At 31.8% G+C, this 15,404-nt stretch overlaps 1 protein-coding gene across 1 annotated transcript; it reads right to left on the bottom strand.

Moving 5' to 3' along the window:
* Nucleotides 1-992: 992 nt before the first annotated feature.
* LOC130443342 (uncharacterized) lies at nucleotides 993-9,546 on the bottom strand. Its single transcript, XM_056777912.1, has 5 exons — nucleotides 9,502-9,546; nucleotides 9,201-9,455; nucleotides 6,374-6,553; nucleotides 3,924-4,013; nucleotides 993-1,064 (listed from the first exon to the last, which is right to left on the bottom strand). Exons 1-5 carry the CDS (start codon nucleotides 9,544-9,546, stop codon nucleotides 993-995), a joined length of 642 nt encoding a protein of 213 aa, XP_056633890.1.
* Nucleotides 9,547-15,404: the final 5,858 nt, after the last annotated feature.

The following is a 15,404-nucleotide window of genomic DNA, read 5'->3' as shown; positions in this document are numbered from 1 at the left end:
TGGAGAGAAGCAGAGAGACTTCAAGCCTATAAGGCCTGCTGTTCTGTTTTATATAAATACCAATCTTTTGAAATCTCATTGTCTTTGTTTCTAATAAATTTCTTGTCAATAAAAGTTAATGATTATTTAACATGATCTCTTTTAATAGTAAGTTTTATATAACGATCAAAGGTACTGAATTAAAATAGTGAACTATTAATTTGATCATATGGGAGGGGGATGAAATTATATGATTTATTTAATTTTTTCAAAAAATAGCTTACAGAGTAAAACAGATATAAGAAAGTTCAAAATATAATCTATGTAGGAGAAATTGAAAAGAAATATTGAAAAACATATTGGTACTCAAAATATTTTTATTATTATAAGGAAGATTTGTAGTTTCTCTATTGAATTTCCAGGTTATATTTAAGTGAGTATTTTTAAAAAGTGATATTACATCTAAGCCTAAAGATAACATAATTTTGTGATGATATCAAACTATTAGAGATTTCATTAATTTCAAAATTGATATAATGATTATTATTATATCACACAATTATAAGATTTTGTGAAAATTTTAGTTAATCAAAGAGTAAGAGATTCAATTGTATATTGTTGCTCATGTAGGTTTATAAAATTTTTTAACAATAGAATGTAGCAGAAAAACCACCATAGCTCAATAACTTCTCTTTGTTTCCTTTCTCAATTTATTACAATTATTAGTTGTTTTAAGAGTGCGATGATTAGACGTAATGGATTTTGATTTAGAGAGAAATAAAAAAATTCTCGATATTTCTTTATTCTTTCTTTATAATAAAGACTATTTCAGAATAAACTTCTTTTTTACACTCAACATTCTTCTAATTTTCGTTTTAGTGAACTTTTTGAAGAGTGATTTTTCGCAATTATGAATAAATAAAACTAAAATTCATAAAAAACATTTATTATACAAATAAACCACAGTCTTCTAATAAAATAACAATTTTTGAACTATATAATTGTTAAAAAAATTACTGATATTGGTAAATTATATTGGCTGGCTGTCTGTGGTCTGGAGCTGGACTTCTTTGAGGTGCTGTCTCCTAAAAAATATATAACTAATTAACTATCTAAAGTATTATACATCCTCATATAATTATGTACATAGTGCTTTACAATAATAATTTATCCGTTTTTATAATATTTCAGATAAAAACTTCTGCCTTAACAAGGAGAGAAATTTCTTTATTCCTGATAAAAGAGACTGAAGATAATAAATTTCCATTTCAAGGTCATAGGGCACCTAATTCATCCTAATTCCATGGGGTTGAACAATGCAAATTCAAGCCTTAGAGAATCAAAACCCTGGAATGCGTTTTAAATCTCACTTTATTAATATTGCTTACCCTTAGTTCTTATTTCTTATTGTTAATTATTAAAAATATGACCTACTCATTATATGCTTTCAGTATTCACCACTCCCCAATATGCCCATAAAGGTAAGAATATTTTGTTTTTTTCCTTGTGCTTACTAAAGTACAATTTTTTCGTGTTAATCAATTATAATAATTATAATAAATTATAAAGAAAGTATCATAAGTTCATAATTTTTATTACCATCCACAAGGGTACGTCAGCATTTTTGAATATGAACTTACAATCTGTTTTTAAGTGGACAAATAAGTAAATCTTTGAATATAGAAAAATGATTTCTGGGGTGGAACCCTTATCTAATTATATAGTTTATGCGACTACTTGAGAACCGGTATCATAAAACAAGTAGGTTAAAAATACATCAAAATTGGTGGAATAGGTCATCAAGATATGAATTAACATAGAAGGCATTACATAATTAATATTTCTAATAAATTTATAATGAAATATAAGATTTAATAGTGAACATAGTGTACATTACTTAACTAGAGCAATTATTTCATAAAAAAATAAGTTAAAATCTACTGGCGATATCAAACGTGATAAATCTTTTGAGTGTACGTTGGATAATAAGTTCTGTCATCAGACTGATTGGTGTGCGGTTGATGTCTTATTATACTTTTCACTGGTCACTCAATTCTTTTTCTAACCGAGAGTACTTGGACACATATCATAGACCATTTATTATCATGTTCTACATCTCATTTGATGTAGACAATTGATTCAAAATTAGTAGTGAAATTATAGCATATGAGCTACACTATAACGCTTCATATTCTAAAATGTAATTACTAGTATACCAAATTTGCACAAACATAAAACACGCTGCTAAATCTGTTCATCTAGAAACCAAAACAAGGATCAGAGCGTGATCAACACGTGAACATCCTGAAAGAAACGCGAAGTAGTTAAATCCGGTGAAATACAGGAATCGTATTATCTTACTGCTGTGACATGGTTTATATTTGTCTGTTGCATAATTTTATTAAATATTTCTGACACGTAGACTTAGAATTTATTGACATAATTCGCTTAAGAGGAGAACTAAAAAGCTTCGCCAACTAGCCAAAATTGTGATTATTCATGAAAATGAAATGCTGACAAGGTTGTTGGACATCTTTTCTACCGAAATAAAACATTCAACATTTCTCAAGGTAACAATATTTTTCATGAAGTTATTAAAGAATTACACTTGATAAGTGGAAAAACTGTATTCAACATGTCCAAGAAAAGGTTGAAACCAAAATGAGGAATCCTGACAAAACTGAAAGCTCAATGTCGTTCGATGTGGAATGATAAAATAGGTTTTATTTTAATGTTACAATTCACATAATATGTTTTGGTTTCTGTATTCCGTGTTGGCACTAACTGCAAATTATTTCTTAAGTGCGAAGTGCGGTCCTGTTAACCCTGATTACGTGCCCTATATGTGAATAGGTTTTGGTTTACTATTTTTCTTCGATAAATAGACTTTATACAATAATCGATTAATGTAAAAATAAATTTCTAAATTTTAAATTTACTTCCGATATTTTTTAGTGTTGCCTGGTATAATTATTTACAATATTCTCCTCTGTTGCTGGTTTCACTTAACAATCAGAACAGCAGTCTCCATCCCAATTACAAAATAATCTATCACTTTAACAAAGCTAGTTGAAATTAGTTTCTACAATGTTCTGCGTTGTAGCTAAATACTTAATTGGAATTGTCGTATGTAATCGGAAAACAAAGACAGACCAGACACAGAGGGAAAGAGATGGTAAAGTGAATTAGAAAAAACCCGGAAAACACAATGTAAACAGCTGTTAATCCCATTTCGGGAAGTCTGAAACAATAATTGTATTCATTTAATTGTTTCTACATCGACAAACTTTCGATAATGAGAAAAAAAAAGAAATCAAAACTAGCGGATTTAATCTGTCTGTCATTGAAAGTTTTTAATGGAATTTGAATAGGACCTAATGATTTTAATTAGATTCAAACTTGTTCTACCCAGATTCGTATTTTTTTTCAAATTCTTTTTCGTTTTAATAAGAATTCCGTTTCCAGAAAAACTTACAAAACGAAAATTTATTCTCTAAGTAATCAGAAAGTTGATATGATGAAAACAAAAACAATTTAGAATAAATCTACAAGAAATAATCATCCACATCAAGCATTAGTCCTATGAAAACTGATTATAGACTTTTTGAAGCTACCAAAATACTATGAAGACCCATTTTTTTGACATTCGCCAATGAAAATACTGAATCAATGACATATAGGAAAACTTTAAATCTTTAAATATTATACAAGAAGAAAAAAACTTAAATACTGCTCAAATTAAAATTATGAAGGTATCAACATAAAAAAAACTAACTAACAAATATTTAACAATATACTGACATGTCAAAATAGAAACCCATACTGTATGTTTTATCATATCATGAAGATTATAATTAAAGTCTAAAACTGTAAATTTATTTTTTTAGTCCAAGACTAACGGATACATTCGATTGTTCAAGTGAACTATGATACTATCCACTTACCTGAACATATTGTACTCTTTGTTTTGGTGTTTGAAACTGTGGTAGTGGTTTGGGTACTTTCACTACTATATCCGTTGGCTGTCGAGATACCTGCAACATATAATTAGAGATAACGGCGTTATTGGTTGACAACTATCTCTACCACGTCACATATAATCCATAAGAGAGTGTTTGACGCATAACTCAAATATTATATATAATGAAACATACGTGATAAAAATCTCTCTATGTCCACTGGACAATAAGAAACAGGAATTATACACAGAAACATGACGGCAAAAAGTATTGGACATCATGACCGATAGGTCAAAAAAAGCTATTCGAGGAGCTGGCAACACAGCGTAACGAGGAATTTAGGGAACTCATCAGGTACACCAGAAAGGATTATAGGAGGAGGCCGATAAAACAACTGGATCGATAGGTTGAGTAAGGTTAGTAAGAAATATGAAAAACACAAAACCACACGCGAAAAAAAAAACAAAATGGAAAATAAATATAAAGAGCAAAAAAACTTTTTCTTACAAGATCCTAGGTTTTTCGAATCAACCCACAAGAGGAAACCCCCCGACTCCACATTTTATAAGCAAGTGCTGACTTATACATCGGGGACAGCTGTTTAAGAAGTGGAGGACTACTCGGATTAGATCCTTTCTGCCAAAGAAGGTTGGAAAGGTATTAACCGAGGCAGCGAAATCACACACACACACACATACAAAAATATGTCTGGACATGCAAGAAGACAAGGCTGTATAGCCAACAAAACTAACTCTCAACAAAAAGATAAGACTTCCAGAATCTCTAGAGAAGAAGGTGTCTATGCGCGAAACTACGACATCTACGAGAATGAGAACCTGTCGAAATGACAGGGGGTTATGTCAAGTTCCGAGTTCGCTTTTATAATTTTATTGAAAACGGTAGATAAAAAGGTAACATAAACTTTGGAATAATTTGTCTCAAAATGCTGCCCTTGGCTAACAATGTGCTTATGCCAATATTGGTTTTCGTAACCTTTTTCGCTGCCTTGGTATTACAAAGTTTTAACATATTCGTTATTTTCAGGAACAACTAGAAGCCGTATTTTTCTAAATTTGTGAGGCAGATCTGAGCTTTTAACTTGCAAAATCTCACGTTTCAAAAGCAACTTGTGGCATGATAATTCAGGAACACGTTGGATCGTTTTACAGGTCGTTTCTATCGAAATCATTCTCATTCTCATATTGTTCCGCATGCTAAGCTTATCTAGAGAATGCAAATAATATCTTCAAAGAAAGTAGCGGAAAGTACAGTACGATGAAAATATCTGAAGTGCTTCAATCATTTGTCAATGCAACAATCCCTCATAAGCAACTGAAGAGAACAAAACCGTCTAACCTGGTATAACCATATGAAATTAAGTGCGACGTAGTTTATAATGATATGGAAGTGTTAACTGCCAAATTGAAATTAAGGATATCTATTAGGTCACCTCAGCAATTGATTGAGTTTACTAGTTTCGATATAAGTTTGAAATAAAATGTTCTAGGATCACAATCCTCAATTTTGTAAACTCTCATCTGTTTGTGAGAACGAAGGGCATTATCATTTCATAATTACTGACTGGCTAGCCTGGTTCTTCAATGTAAGAATATATTATTAGTATTAATACTGTGCCAATAGCAACAAAACTTCCCGCGTAAGTATTTAAACTAGTACTTTTTGAGAAGTACTGAGAAGTAACGCGCCCTACCGGCGAAATATCTGTCCCCTAAATTGATGCCGTTCTTTCAGCATTACGTTCGGTATCCTTGTATCTCTACTTCTAGATTGAATCATTCATACTACTCACAAAAATCTTTACTTAACATCACTCCATTATTAGGTGAACTTACTTGGCAATTTTTTCAAACAAAACAAGTTTAAAATCCATGTTGAAATCGGAATTGGCAAACACGAATCCGGAAATGGAAATTTGTTACGGTTGTCTAAAGATGAAGTAGTTGTCGACTTGTTTTTATTAACATTCTTCATTCAGCAGTTTTTATACCATATCACATTATACTTTTAGTAAAAGAAATCGAAATGTTATGAATATCAAACAATCTTAGTACATTATCACTATTTTGAGTTAATATAAATTGACTTTTTGGATAGAAACGATTCACTTCTTAACCTAACTCAACTAATCTCGTAATATAAAACACTACAGTAAGAATTAGATTATTTTAAAAACCCGTGTGCGTACAGAATAGCACAAGAATTGATTCTTTACAGTATATTTATGGTTCTCACAAGACCCGAATGGCAATTTATCCCAAATATATTTTCTTCCTGTAATGTACTGTAAAATACACTGTACGTTTAAAGAATATGTCGATTGTATAGAACAGATACTCTCAACTTGAACAAACAAAAAAACAACAAAGAAACAAAGCGAATACAAAAAGCAAAGTAATCAATCCAAAAAGTGTTACCTCCGCTTTGAAACCTTCTTTCGGATCAGCCGTGTATGAAACAGTCCGAATGAACCCATCTGAGTCGACTACTGAATAACTTCCTGTAATTTTGTTGCCCTCTCTTTGTTCCTTTCTGTTCTGATAGTTGGTGTTCAGTTCGTCCTTCACGTCAAATCCAAATTGGTACGAGGGATTCGGCTGGAATCGAGGTAGACAAAAGTTTAAAGAAAAAACTTACAAAAGAACGTAATTAGCGGCATACGATTTTAGATTTTTGCTTTTCATTGTTATTGTATACGCAGTAACAACAGAGCTTTTTTTATAGAAACAGGATAACAGATAAAAAGTGTGGGTATTTGTTTTTAGGCGGGAGATACCAATAATAGAACTAACGCAGATATATGTTGTTTTTATTTTTTTTTTTTTCTCAAAATAATATACATTATTCTTTCAAAAATATTGAGCACATTGGAATTAGAGTATCTTGATAAGCACTTAATTATAAAATGAGCTCAATTTTCTTTTATTGCTCTCATATATCACATTGAAACCCATATTGGTTCCATTTTTTCCCCGTTAGTCCAGTGAAATGTGATCAAAAAATCAGCCTCACGTTAAGTTTTCCCCATAAAGTCCCTAATGGAAAATTTACCGACTTACGATCGTATACTCACATTCTGTAAACACTTGAATGTAGATAACTCATTCTTTTTTTCTCTCAAGAAAAATTGTGGAAATCTTAGTGTGTGAAATAGCTTTTTGTCGATAAATTGAAATAACGAACAAATTAAATTAGTAACAATATTAATATTAAGGGTTCACTTTATGTAACATGCATAAATGGCATAGAAATAATTATTACTACATAAGTACAAAAATAATAATCGGAATGAGTGACCTCCCGCATTTGACCCTCGAACTCTAGCGAGACCTTAATAATACGCACCTTTTACGCACTACTAATTTTTTTCTTTCTACTACCATTCCTAAAGTATAAATTTTAGATACATTTTCTAGTGCGTAGAACTTTAAGCAGTAGTGCGTGAAAAAAATTATTATTAAGGTCTTTGTAGCGTCATGGCTAGAGTACAAGGCTCACATGCGGGATGTCCCAGGTCAAGTCGCACTCATTCCGATTTTTACTTTTCTATTTATGTAGTAATAATTATTTTTCGATGCCATTTACGCATGTCAGACAAAGTGCACCTTTAATATTGATATTGTTACTAATTGAATTCGTCTGTTGTTTTTTTAATCTTTTCTTAGTGGCATTCGTAGAAATAAAGGCAACTTTAAACACTTGTTACATAAGTAACTATTCTTAACCCTCAATTTTACGGGACTTTTCGCAAAATCTGCTTATATATGATGCAAGTTCAATGAAAATAAAGAAATTGAAATTAATGACATACGAAAATATAGAGGAAATTTTATATAAAAGTTGAATTTTTCGCAGCTTATTTTAAAAACATCAACAATTTTGGGATGTGTCTCCAATAGACAGAACAAAAGTTTGATATAAAATATGAACAAAATTCTCAAAATGTTAATGATATATTTTTTAACACGGAAGTTGATAGTTCGTCCAGTTTCTTCATTAGAAAGTAAATTCATCAAATTCGACACTCTCCCTGCTCTTAGACCATATAATTCAAATTTGCCGTAAACTTGTCCAGACGACTTTGGAGGTAGTGTAGTAATATAAGATAATATTGCACTTAATATTTTTGAATTATAGCAGACCTTCTACAAGTACAATATTATTATCAGATTTTTCATTTCCGAAAAGATTCTACATCACAGAGACGAAAGCTGGCGAAGCCTTCAGTTATAGAATTTCTAAATTGTCTATCTGTCGAATTTGGCGGTCATCAAATTACCAACTTTAATATTTTCCATAGTCAGTTGATGAAATTTATTTAGTGATTTTACAAACTGTTCTACTATGCGCAGTTTTATAATGATGGAAGGATCATTTTGTCACGAGCTACTTAAGAATTCTGGACCATATTTTTCTATCCAGCCTTCATATTTATCTTCAAGTGCCAGTTTTTTCTTACCCAATACTCTTGCTTAGCTCTACTCTCCTAAAGACGTATAAACCAGAGAAACCACTTTGTTAACCTAGAAAACTGATTGTTCGCCAATAGACACAGATTTGCCAACTTATTCATTGTATTTTATTTTGTTCAGAACTGGCGAACTTTTCCAATATTCTTCTTTCTTTCTACTGCGGGCAACAGGTACTACGGAGTATTTACTTTTGATATGTCATAGATTGCATTTCAGGCCTAGTTTTGAGCCATCAATGAATAAACGCTAATTATTTAGTTCGTATTATTCTAAGTCCATATGTATCAAAAGTTTTCACATCTGAACAAAAGGTTATACCGTTCTCGTTGGAAAATAAGGCCATAATTCTCTATCTCTTTCACGATAAAAATGTTTTTCTTTCAGTCCTGATGCAACAATTCTGAAACTTGGTTATAAAGATTCACATCTTTCACAAGATCATCCACCTTGTATTAAGACATTTATTTTGGCTCATTTGACATACCAAAATCAACATCATTTGGGATCAGCTCGGTCCTTCAATGTCTTGTTCTAACGATTCAATTTTTTTCCTGACTTTCTCAGAATGCGTAGAAAAGTTTCTCGTATATTTTACTAATTAAACATATACGTCCTGGAGCGTAACTTGGTAGTATTTCTAGTTTTGTTAATCTTAATATTCGTTCAAATTATGTTCTAAGAATAGTGTTCAAAAACAGTGTTAATTTATTTAGTTAATATTAACAACTTACATGACTATATGAAAAAACTGCATAATTATTTTTTTACTTACATCATAATCTTCTTCTTCTTGAAGACCCTGATCTTGTTGTTGTCTTCGTGGTACAGTCACTGGTCTTTGTACGTATCTGACTTGCGTTGGCTTTTCAACTACATATTGCTGTGGCTGCGTCTGATATTGTTCAGTTTGATATGTTTGTGGCTGCGTCACATATTTCTTCTGATATGTTGCAGAAGGAGATGATTCTCGTGCTTGAGAAATCAATAATGGTTTCAAATTATCGTATAATTGGAGAGGACTTTGTACCTAAAAAATAACCATTCACAATATTTACTATGGTTGAAATTTTAACTTTAACGTCGTTATTTGTTTCGATATCATCACATTTCTTTTCCATCTATGTAAAAAGCAAGCACAAGATGTCTGAGGATATTGATCTTGTAGGTTATAGTACTCGGGAAAGACATGCCTTGGTAGCCGATTCCACAGGCTTAAAATTCTCTGAAGAAGTTCTGGACGTCTGCAGGCGAACTTGGTATTCTGTAGCCACATCTGTCCGTCGAGTAGGTTTTGGAAAACCTGCTCTAGGCGGAACAATGTTGGACAATTCGGTATTTGTGAAGGGATAGTGCAGCTTGTTTATTTGAATTTTGGGTTATACGTTATGACACGGTATCTTATAACGATAACCATACATTTTAAACACAGTTATTTTTTATTTTGAAGAAGGTTCATACTTAAAGCACTGCGTGAATATAGTGATTTATAGTGAAGAAATCACTATTTTTAAAAGGTAAGTTACCAAAGTAATTGAAAAAGAAGCTTGAAGAACAGCAAAAATCAATTATTCAGTTAGAATAAGTAATTAGGCTTCAGATAAATTAAACGTGCTAAAGTCAAATTAATTCCACAAACAATTTCATTTAGAGCTGAAATATTTTCGAGTTAGAGAAAACCCAAAATACGTTTAACAGACCTTGAGTCTCACATTGAAATTGGTAAAAAGACTAGAGAAATGCCAGTTCATTAAATTGTTTATTTCTGCTGAGGTAACTAATAGTGTGATTTACAATTGTTTATCTGGAATCACGAAAATAGAGCTCATCATGGATCATCGAAATGTTTTCGATTAACTTAATTTTTTTTACAATAATGATTGGAAAGCTTTAATCAAATTCTATTCTGACAAATCACAATTTAAAACGTGTCTAATTTTCAGTATTTTCACATCTCATTAATTACAAACAAAGACGAATGTTTACCCGATAAAATATCTAACCTGTCGATCTACATTACTCCCAGCATTGACGTGGGTCTGCTGATCCTGCGTTGCGTAATTCTGCAGTCCTTCTCGCGCTTTTGAATCGTATACAGGGCGATTGGTTGGTTGTCTCAAATACTGCGGTACATACCCCGTTGCTTCCGGTTGTTTGTTGTACTGCACTTGCGGTAACACTTGCGCACTTAAATAAGGATTAGTTGAATAAGTCGGTTGAGAAACTGGACGAGGAAAACCAAACACACAGGGCACTAGAGTCAATAGAACGTATTTTGTAACGGTATTTTTCATTTTTCGTGATATTATGTACAAAAGTAAAAGTAGTTGTTAGTAAATCGTAGTTATATATAGATCCCACTGCTAGACTTTCATCATGTATCAATTATAGGGTCAGTGTAACGATACTTTGTTGAATACGAGGGCGATTTCTGAATTACTTGTCCAAACATCAAATAAATTACGAGTACAATACGATTATATTTTTCGATAGAGCTATAATTCAGATTATTATGTTTTGGGAATTTTTTATATGATTTGCAAATAATCAAGCTTCACCATGATAATGTAAAATCTCTTGGAAGTTTTTCCAATATCAATTTCAGATTATAAAAACTTATATAAAAACCCAGTAAACAGTGGAGATGAAAGTCCACTTGGACTGACGGTTTGTTAGATATTTATTGAATTTTATACGGGTATAAGTAAACATTAGTTTTCATTTCTTAATTTGGTATGAGTACGTATTTATGAAATATTGATTGATCCTTGCATAACTGTCAAACTATACCTAAATATATTTTTTATATCAAACGTACATTTCATATGGTCCTTACACCAAAAATTAGTGAAGAAACTATACGGATGTTCTGGGACCTGATACAAAAAATTCGGAGGCAATAATACTGAGACATAGAAAAAACTTTGTCATAGGTCCTCTGATTTCTGAGGAATAGGCATTTGAAGCTGCGAAATCAGAACTTATTTTCAAGTATGTTTCCTAAATTCTACGTTCGAACATTATGAATTTTTGATGGAATAAATAATTCTACACTACTATCTGAAGCGCAAGGGGGCGGATGCCAATAATTAACAATCCATTACTTTTACAGGGACAACCTGTACAATCTTACGATATCAAAACTAACTTCTTCAATCGAATTCGAACAAGATACTCTTTGTTTAACTCGAAAAAATTCATGGTTTAGGAGATATGTAGATTTTTAGATCGTTGTACATGTCAAAGAAACCGTTCGCCATAAAGAGACATCATGAAGAAAATTACCATACATTGTGATTATTCATTGAAAATATTAGAAAATATTAGAGATATTAGAACATAATTAAACATTTCCAACTGAAATGCATGCTGTCGAACATCGCGTTACTTACGAGTACATGTAGAAAAATTTAGTTGGTTAGCAATCATACACACTTCCCAAGTCTATAGAGGATTTTTAAATGTTTATTGATTAAGCTTGTTTCACATGAGACGGTTTTATTTATCACCATAATTACATTTATGGACAGAGGGAAATCCTCACGAATTAACAGTTGGTATTTTGAGAGTTACCCTTGCCAACAAGCTGCAAACAAAAACATATTCCTAAGCCTCTTAAGCTTACAATAGTTAATGTGACCTTTTCCCAGCTGATTTTCTATCTTCTTGTCAAGGTAACTGAAAATATTATCGATGACTACCTGTTTTACAGTTTTTAAAAATATTGTGTTCCTTCTTTTTATTATAAATATTGAAATATTGAAATGATGCTTCGATTTAAATTGAATGAAATTTAATTCAAATGACATAAACAGAAAATGAATTAACATTCGAAAAATAAATAAGTTAGGGAAAAAGTATTCTACGAAAAAGTGTCAAAAGCAAGAATTAGAGATTTTTCAGAACAAAACTCGAAAGTTTTATAACGTCTGATCCACAGAATGGAGAAATTTGAAAACCGAAATTAACATAAATAAAACCAAAACTATTCGAATGGAATGAAAACAGGAACAATCAATAGATATGACAAGTTTAAGGACACTCCATTTAAAAGGTTGAACCGACATTTTGAAAGAATGTGGGGAGAAGATCGTATAATATATGCAGAGCAAATTATTGAACAAAATGTTAATACTCATTGAATATAACCAGCCTGTCACTGAATAATATAAATATGGAAGTGATATATTTTTATATATCTAAAAACTAAAGTAGCTAGCTAGCAACACTATTTTTTTAATACCTCCATTATCAAATAGTAATCTTTGAATGCAGTAGAGTTGCTGCTAAAAACGAGAAGTTGTCAAAAGAAGAGGTGCACTCTATAATCTACCATGATTTGAAGGTCAGTCTTGAACGGCTGCATAGTAAAGTGCATAAGTGAATGAAATCATTTTCCAAGATGTCTGTTAGTTTCATTGTGACTTAAATGTCATCCTTGTATGAATCGAGACTAAAATACATGCAGTAAAATTGAAATAATTAAGAAGAACTTAAAAAAATAGAAAATCGGAATCTACAATAGAAAATATAAACAAAAAACAGCAACGAATACATCAAATGAGGGAAGTAGAAGCGAAAATATAAAAAATAGAAAAAGCTTCCGAAAATGTAGAAGATGATAGAAGACAGTGGAATAAATGAGTTACAAAGAAATCTAAACCTTCATTTGACACTAAAAATACTGGAATATTTTCTAAATATCAATCATTTCGTGCAAAATATTTAAGCTGGAAAAAGTTCTTATTCCATTCCAAATTATTTCCAATACAGAGCAACAAGATATTGTAATTAGGTTATTTATGGACTAGCTTTTTAGTTGATTCTTGAATAAAAATTAACAAAGACACGATTTTGAGATATTTGATGTTGGGTTCACAAAAAAGAACACATTTCAACACTGTGAAAAAGAGATACTCATACGATGATGGTTCCAGAAGTACCTGGCCTGACCTAGAGATGGCGATAGCTGCTTGGAAATTACCACTGCATTAGAAAGTACACAATCTGTGCAATATATGTTTGAAGTTTAAAGACGCCACGTTTTCTAGTATATGTTTGACATCAATATTTTCAGTAAATTTGCAAACATCGAAAATACTGGTCATCGTTATGTGATACAATACTTTTATTTGAAAGGCTTTATTCCAACCAATATAAAAGCTGAACCAAATTCTACTCTAGGTGAGACTGCCTCTTCGTTATCCACAGTGAAATATTGGGTAGCAGAGTTCAAGCGAGACTGTTGAAGAAAATCCACAAAGCGGTACTTGATGATCATCGACTGAACGTGCATGGACTAGCAGACATAGAAGGCATTTCAGAAAGTGCGCATATTAACTGCAAATTTAGACTCGAGAAAGCTGTGCGCGAGATGGGTACCGCCTTTGCTCACAATAGAACAAAAACAGTGTCGCGAAGATTTTCCCGTCCACGACTTTACATCCGAAACTAAAGAAAAATCGAAAAAATGGACTGAGGAAGCAGAACTGGCTCCACAGAAGATCGTTCCATCCGCAGGCAAGGTCATGACGTCGGTTTTTTGGGTTGCGCGTGAGATAAATTTCACTTACTAAAACGGCCGCATTTGGCTAATAAGAAAATAATCTTTCATGAAGATAATGCACCTGCTAACACATTCATTACCGCATTGGCAGAAATTGATTATTTTAAGTTTGAATTGCTACCTCATGCACCCTATGCGCTAGATTCAGCACCCTTGGATTATTTTCTGTTCCCAGACTTGAAGATTAAATGTGTCTTTCAAATGTATCCGTAACTTTTGTTCTCATACGCAGTTCTTCGTTTCGGATGATTTTATCTCGTAATGTCACTCTTAACATGGACTTCTCCATGCCTCGTTGAGTTATTCTTATATCATTTATAGCTTTTTGAGTCAATGCTAGTGCATCCGAGTTATAAGGTTAATACCAATTCCATTTTGTTTTACGTTAAATAATGGAAAATTATAGACTAAGTAACAACATAAATTATTTCAATATAAATCAGTTCTTTATTATCATTTTTCCCTCGTAGTTGTAAGATGAACTTGGAAGCTTGTGCGGTAATTAATTTTATAGCGTTTGTCAAGGATGAATGGTATCTAACAACGATACGAAGAAAGTTTTGTATAGTAAGAATTGTAACGTGAAGCGTCTCACATCATAAAAATGGAAGAGAAACAATCTTTATGCAAATATAGTAACAAACAAAACCAGTGGAGCATACTATCCGAATAGAAATTCATAACAAAGTAGTAGTTTCTAAACTGTTGTGGTGTGGGAAAAATGAATCCTATTTTGGAATTATACATTGCTTTAATTTGAAAATAATTCACTTATAATTATATTATATATCAATATATTGGTGATAGAAAATGTGAAATACAACACTATAATCTAACCCTCTGTCGACCGCAAGATATGGATCACGGATGTGGACTCCAAATAAATGTACTCACACAACAGCATCTCAAATTCTCAACAATAGTGTATATTTTTTAAATCATTTTGATGTAACAAACAATATAACGGTGTGTGCTACAATCTTCCACAATAGAAAAAAAACCATAAGTACATGTTCGGGTGTAAGATACTTAGGATACACCAAAAATCATTCCCAAAATCAAACATGGATATTGCATAAAATATGAAACGTTTTATCTCCATTTCTCCTTAATTTCTACACTGAAATATTCAATGAAGTTTAAGAGAAAGCTGATGATAATAATCTAATAGCCAGCTTGTTGGAAAAACTACATAAACTCTTAAACCGTCTTTTTATAATCTGCCAGAATTATGGACTGAACTTGATATAACCACTTATATGGTCATAGCTCATCAACAAAATGCAGCAGCTTATTTTAAATATCAATGTGCCAACACCTCCTCTTAAGGTTAGGGGAGGTTATGGATTTTAGAATCCTTCCTCTCAAGGTACCTTCGGACAATGCAAAGGTAGATTTGGTTGGGAAGGTTTA

The sequence above is a fragment of the Diorhabda sublineata genome, chromosome 4, assembly GCF_026230105.1.
Source record: "Diorhabda sublineata isolate icDioSubl1.1 chromosome 4, icDioSubl1.1, whole genome shotgun sequence".
NCBI classification, from domain to species: domain Eukaryota; kingdom Metazoa; phylum Arthropoda; class Insecta; order Coleoptera; family Chrysomelidae; genus Diorhabda; species Diorhabda sublineata.
This window is presented reverse-complemented; position numbering and strand designations above follow the sequence as displayed.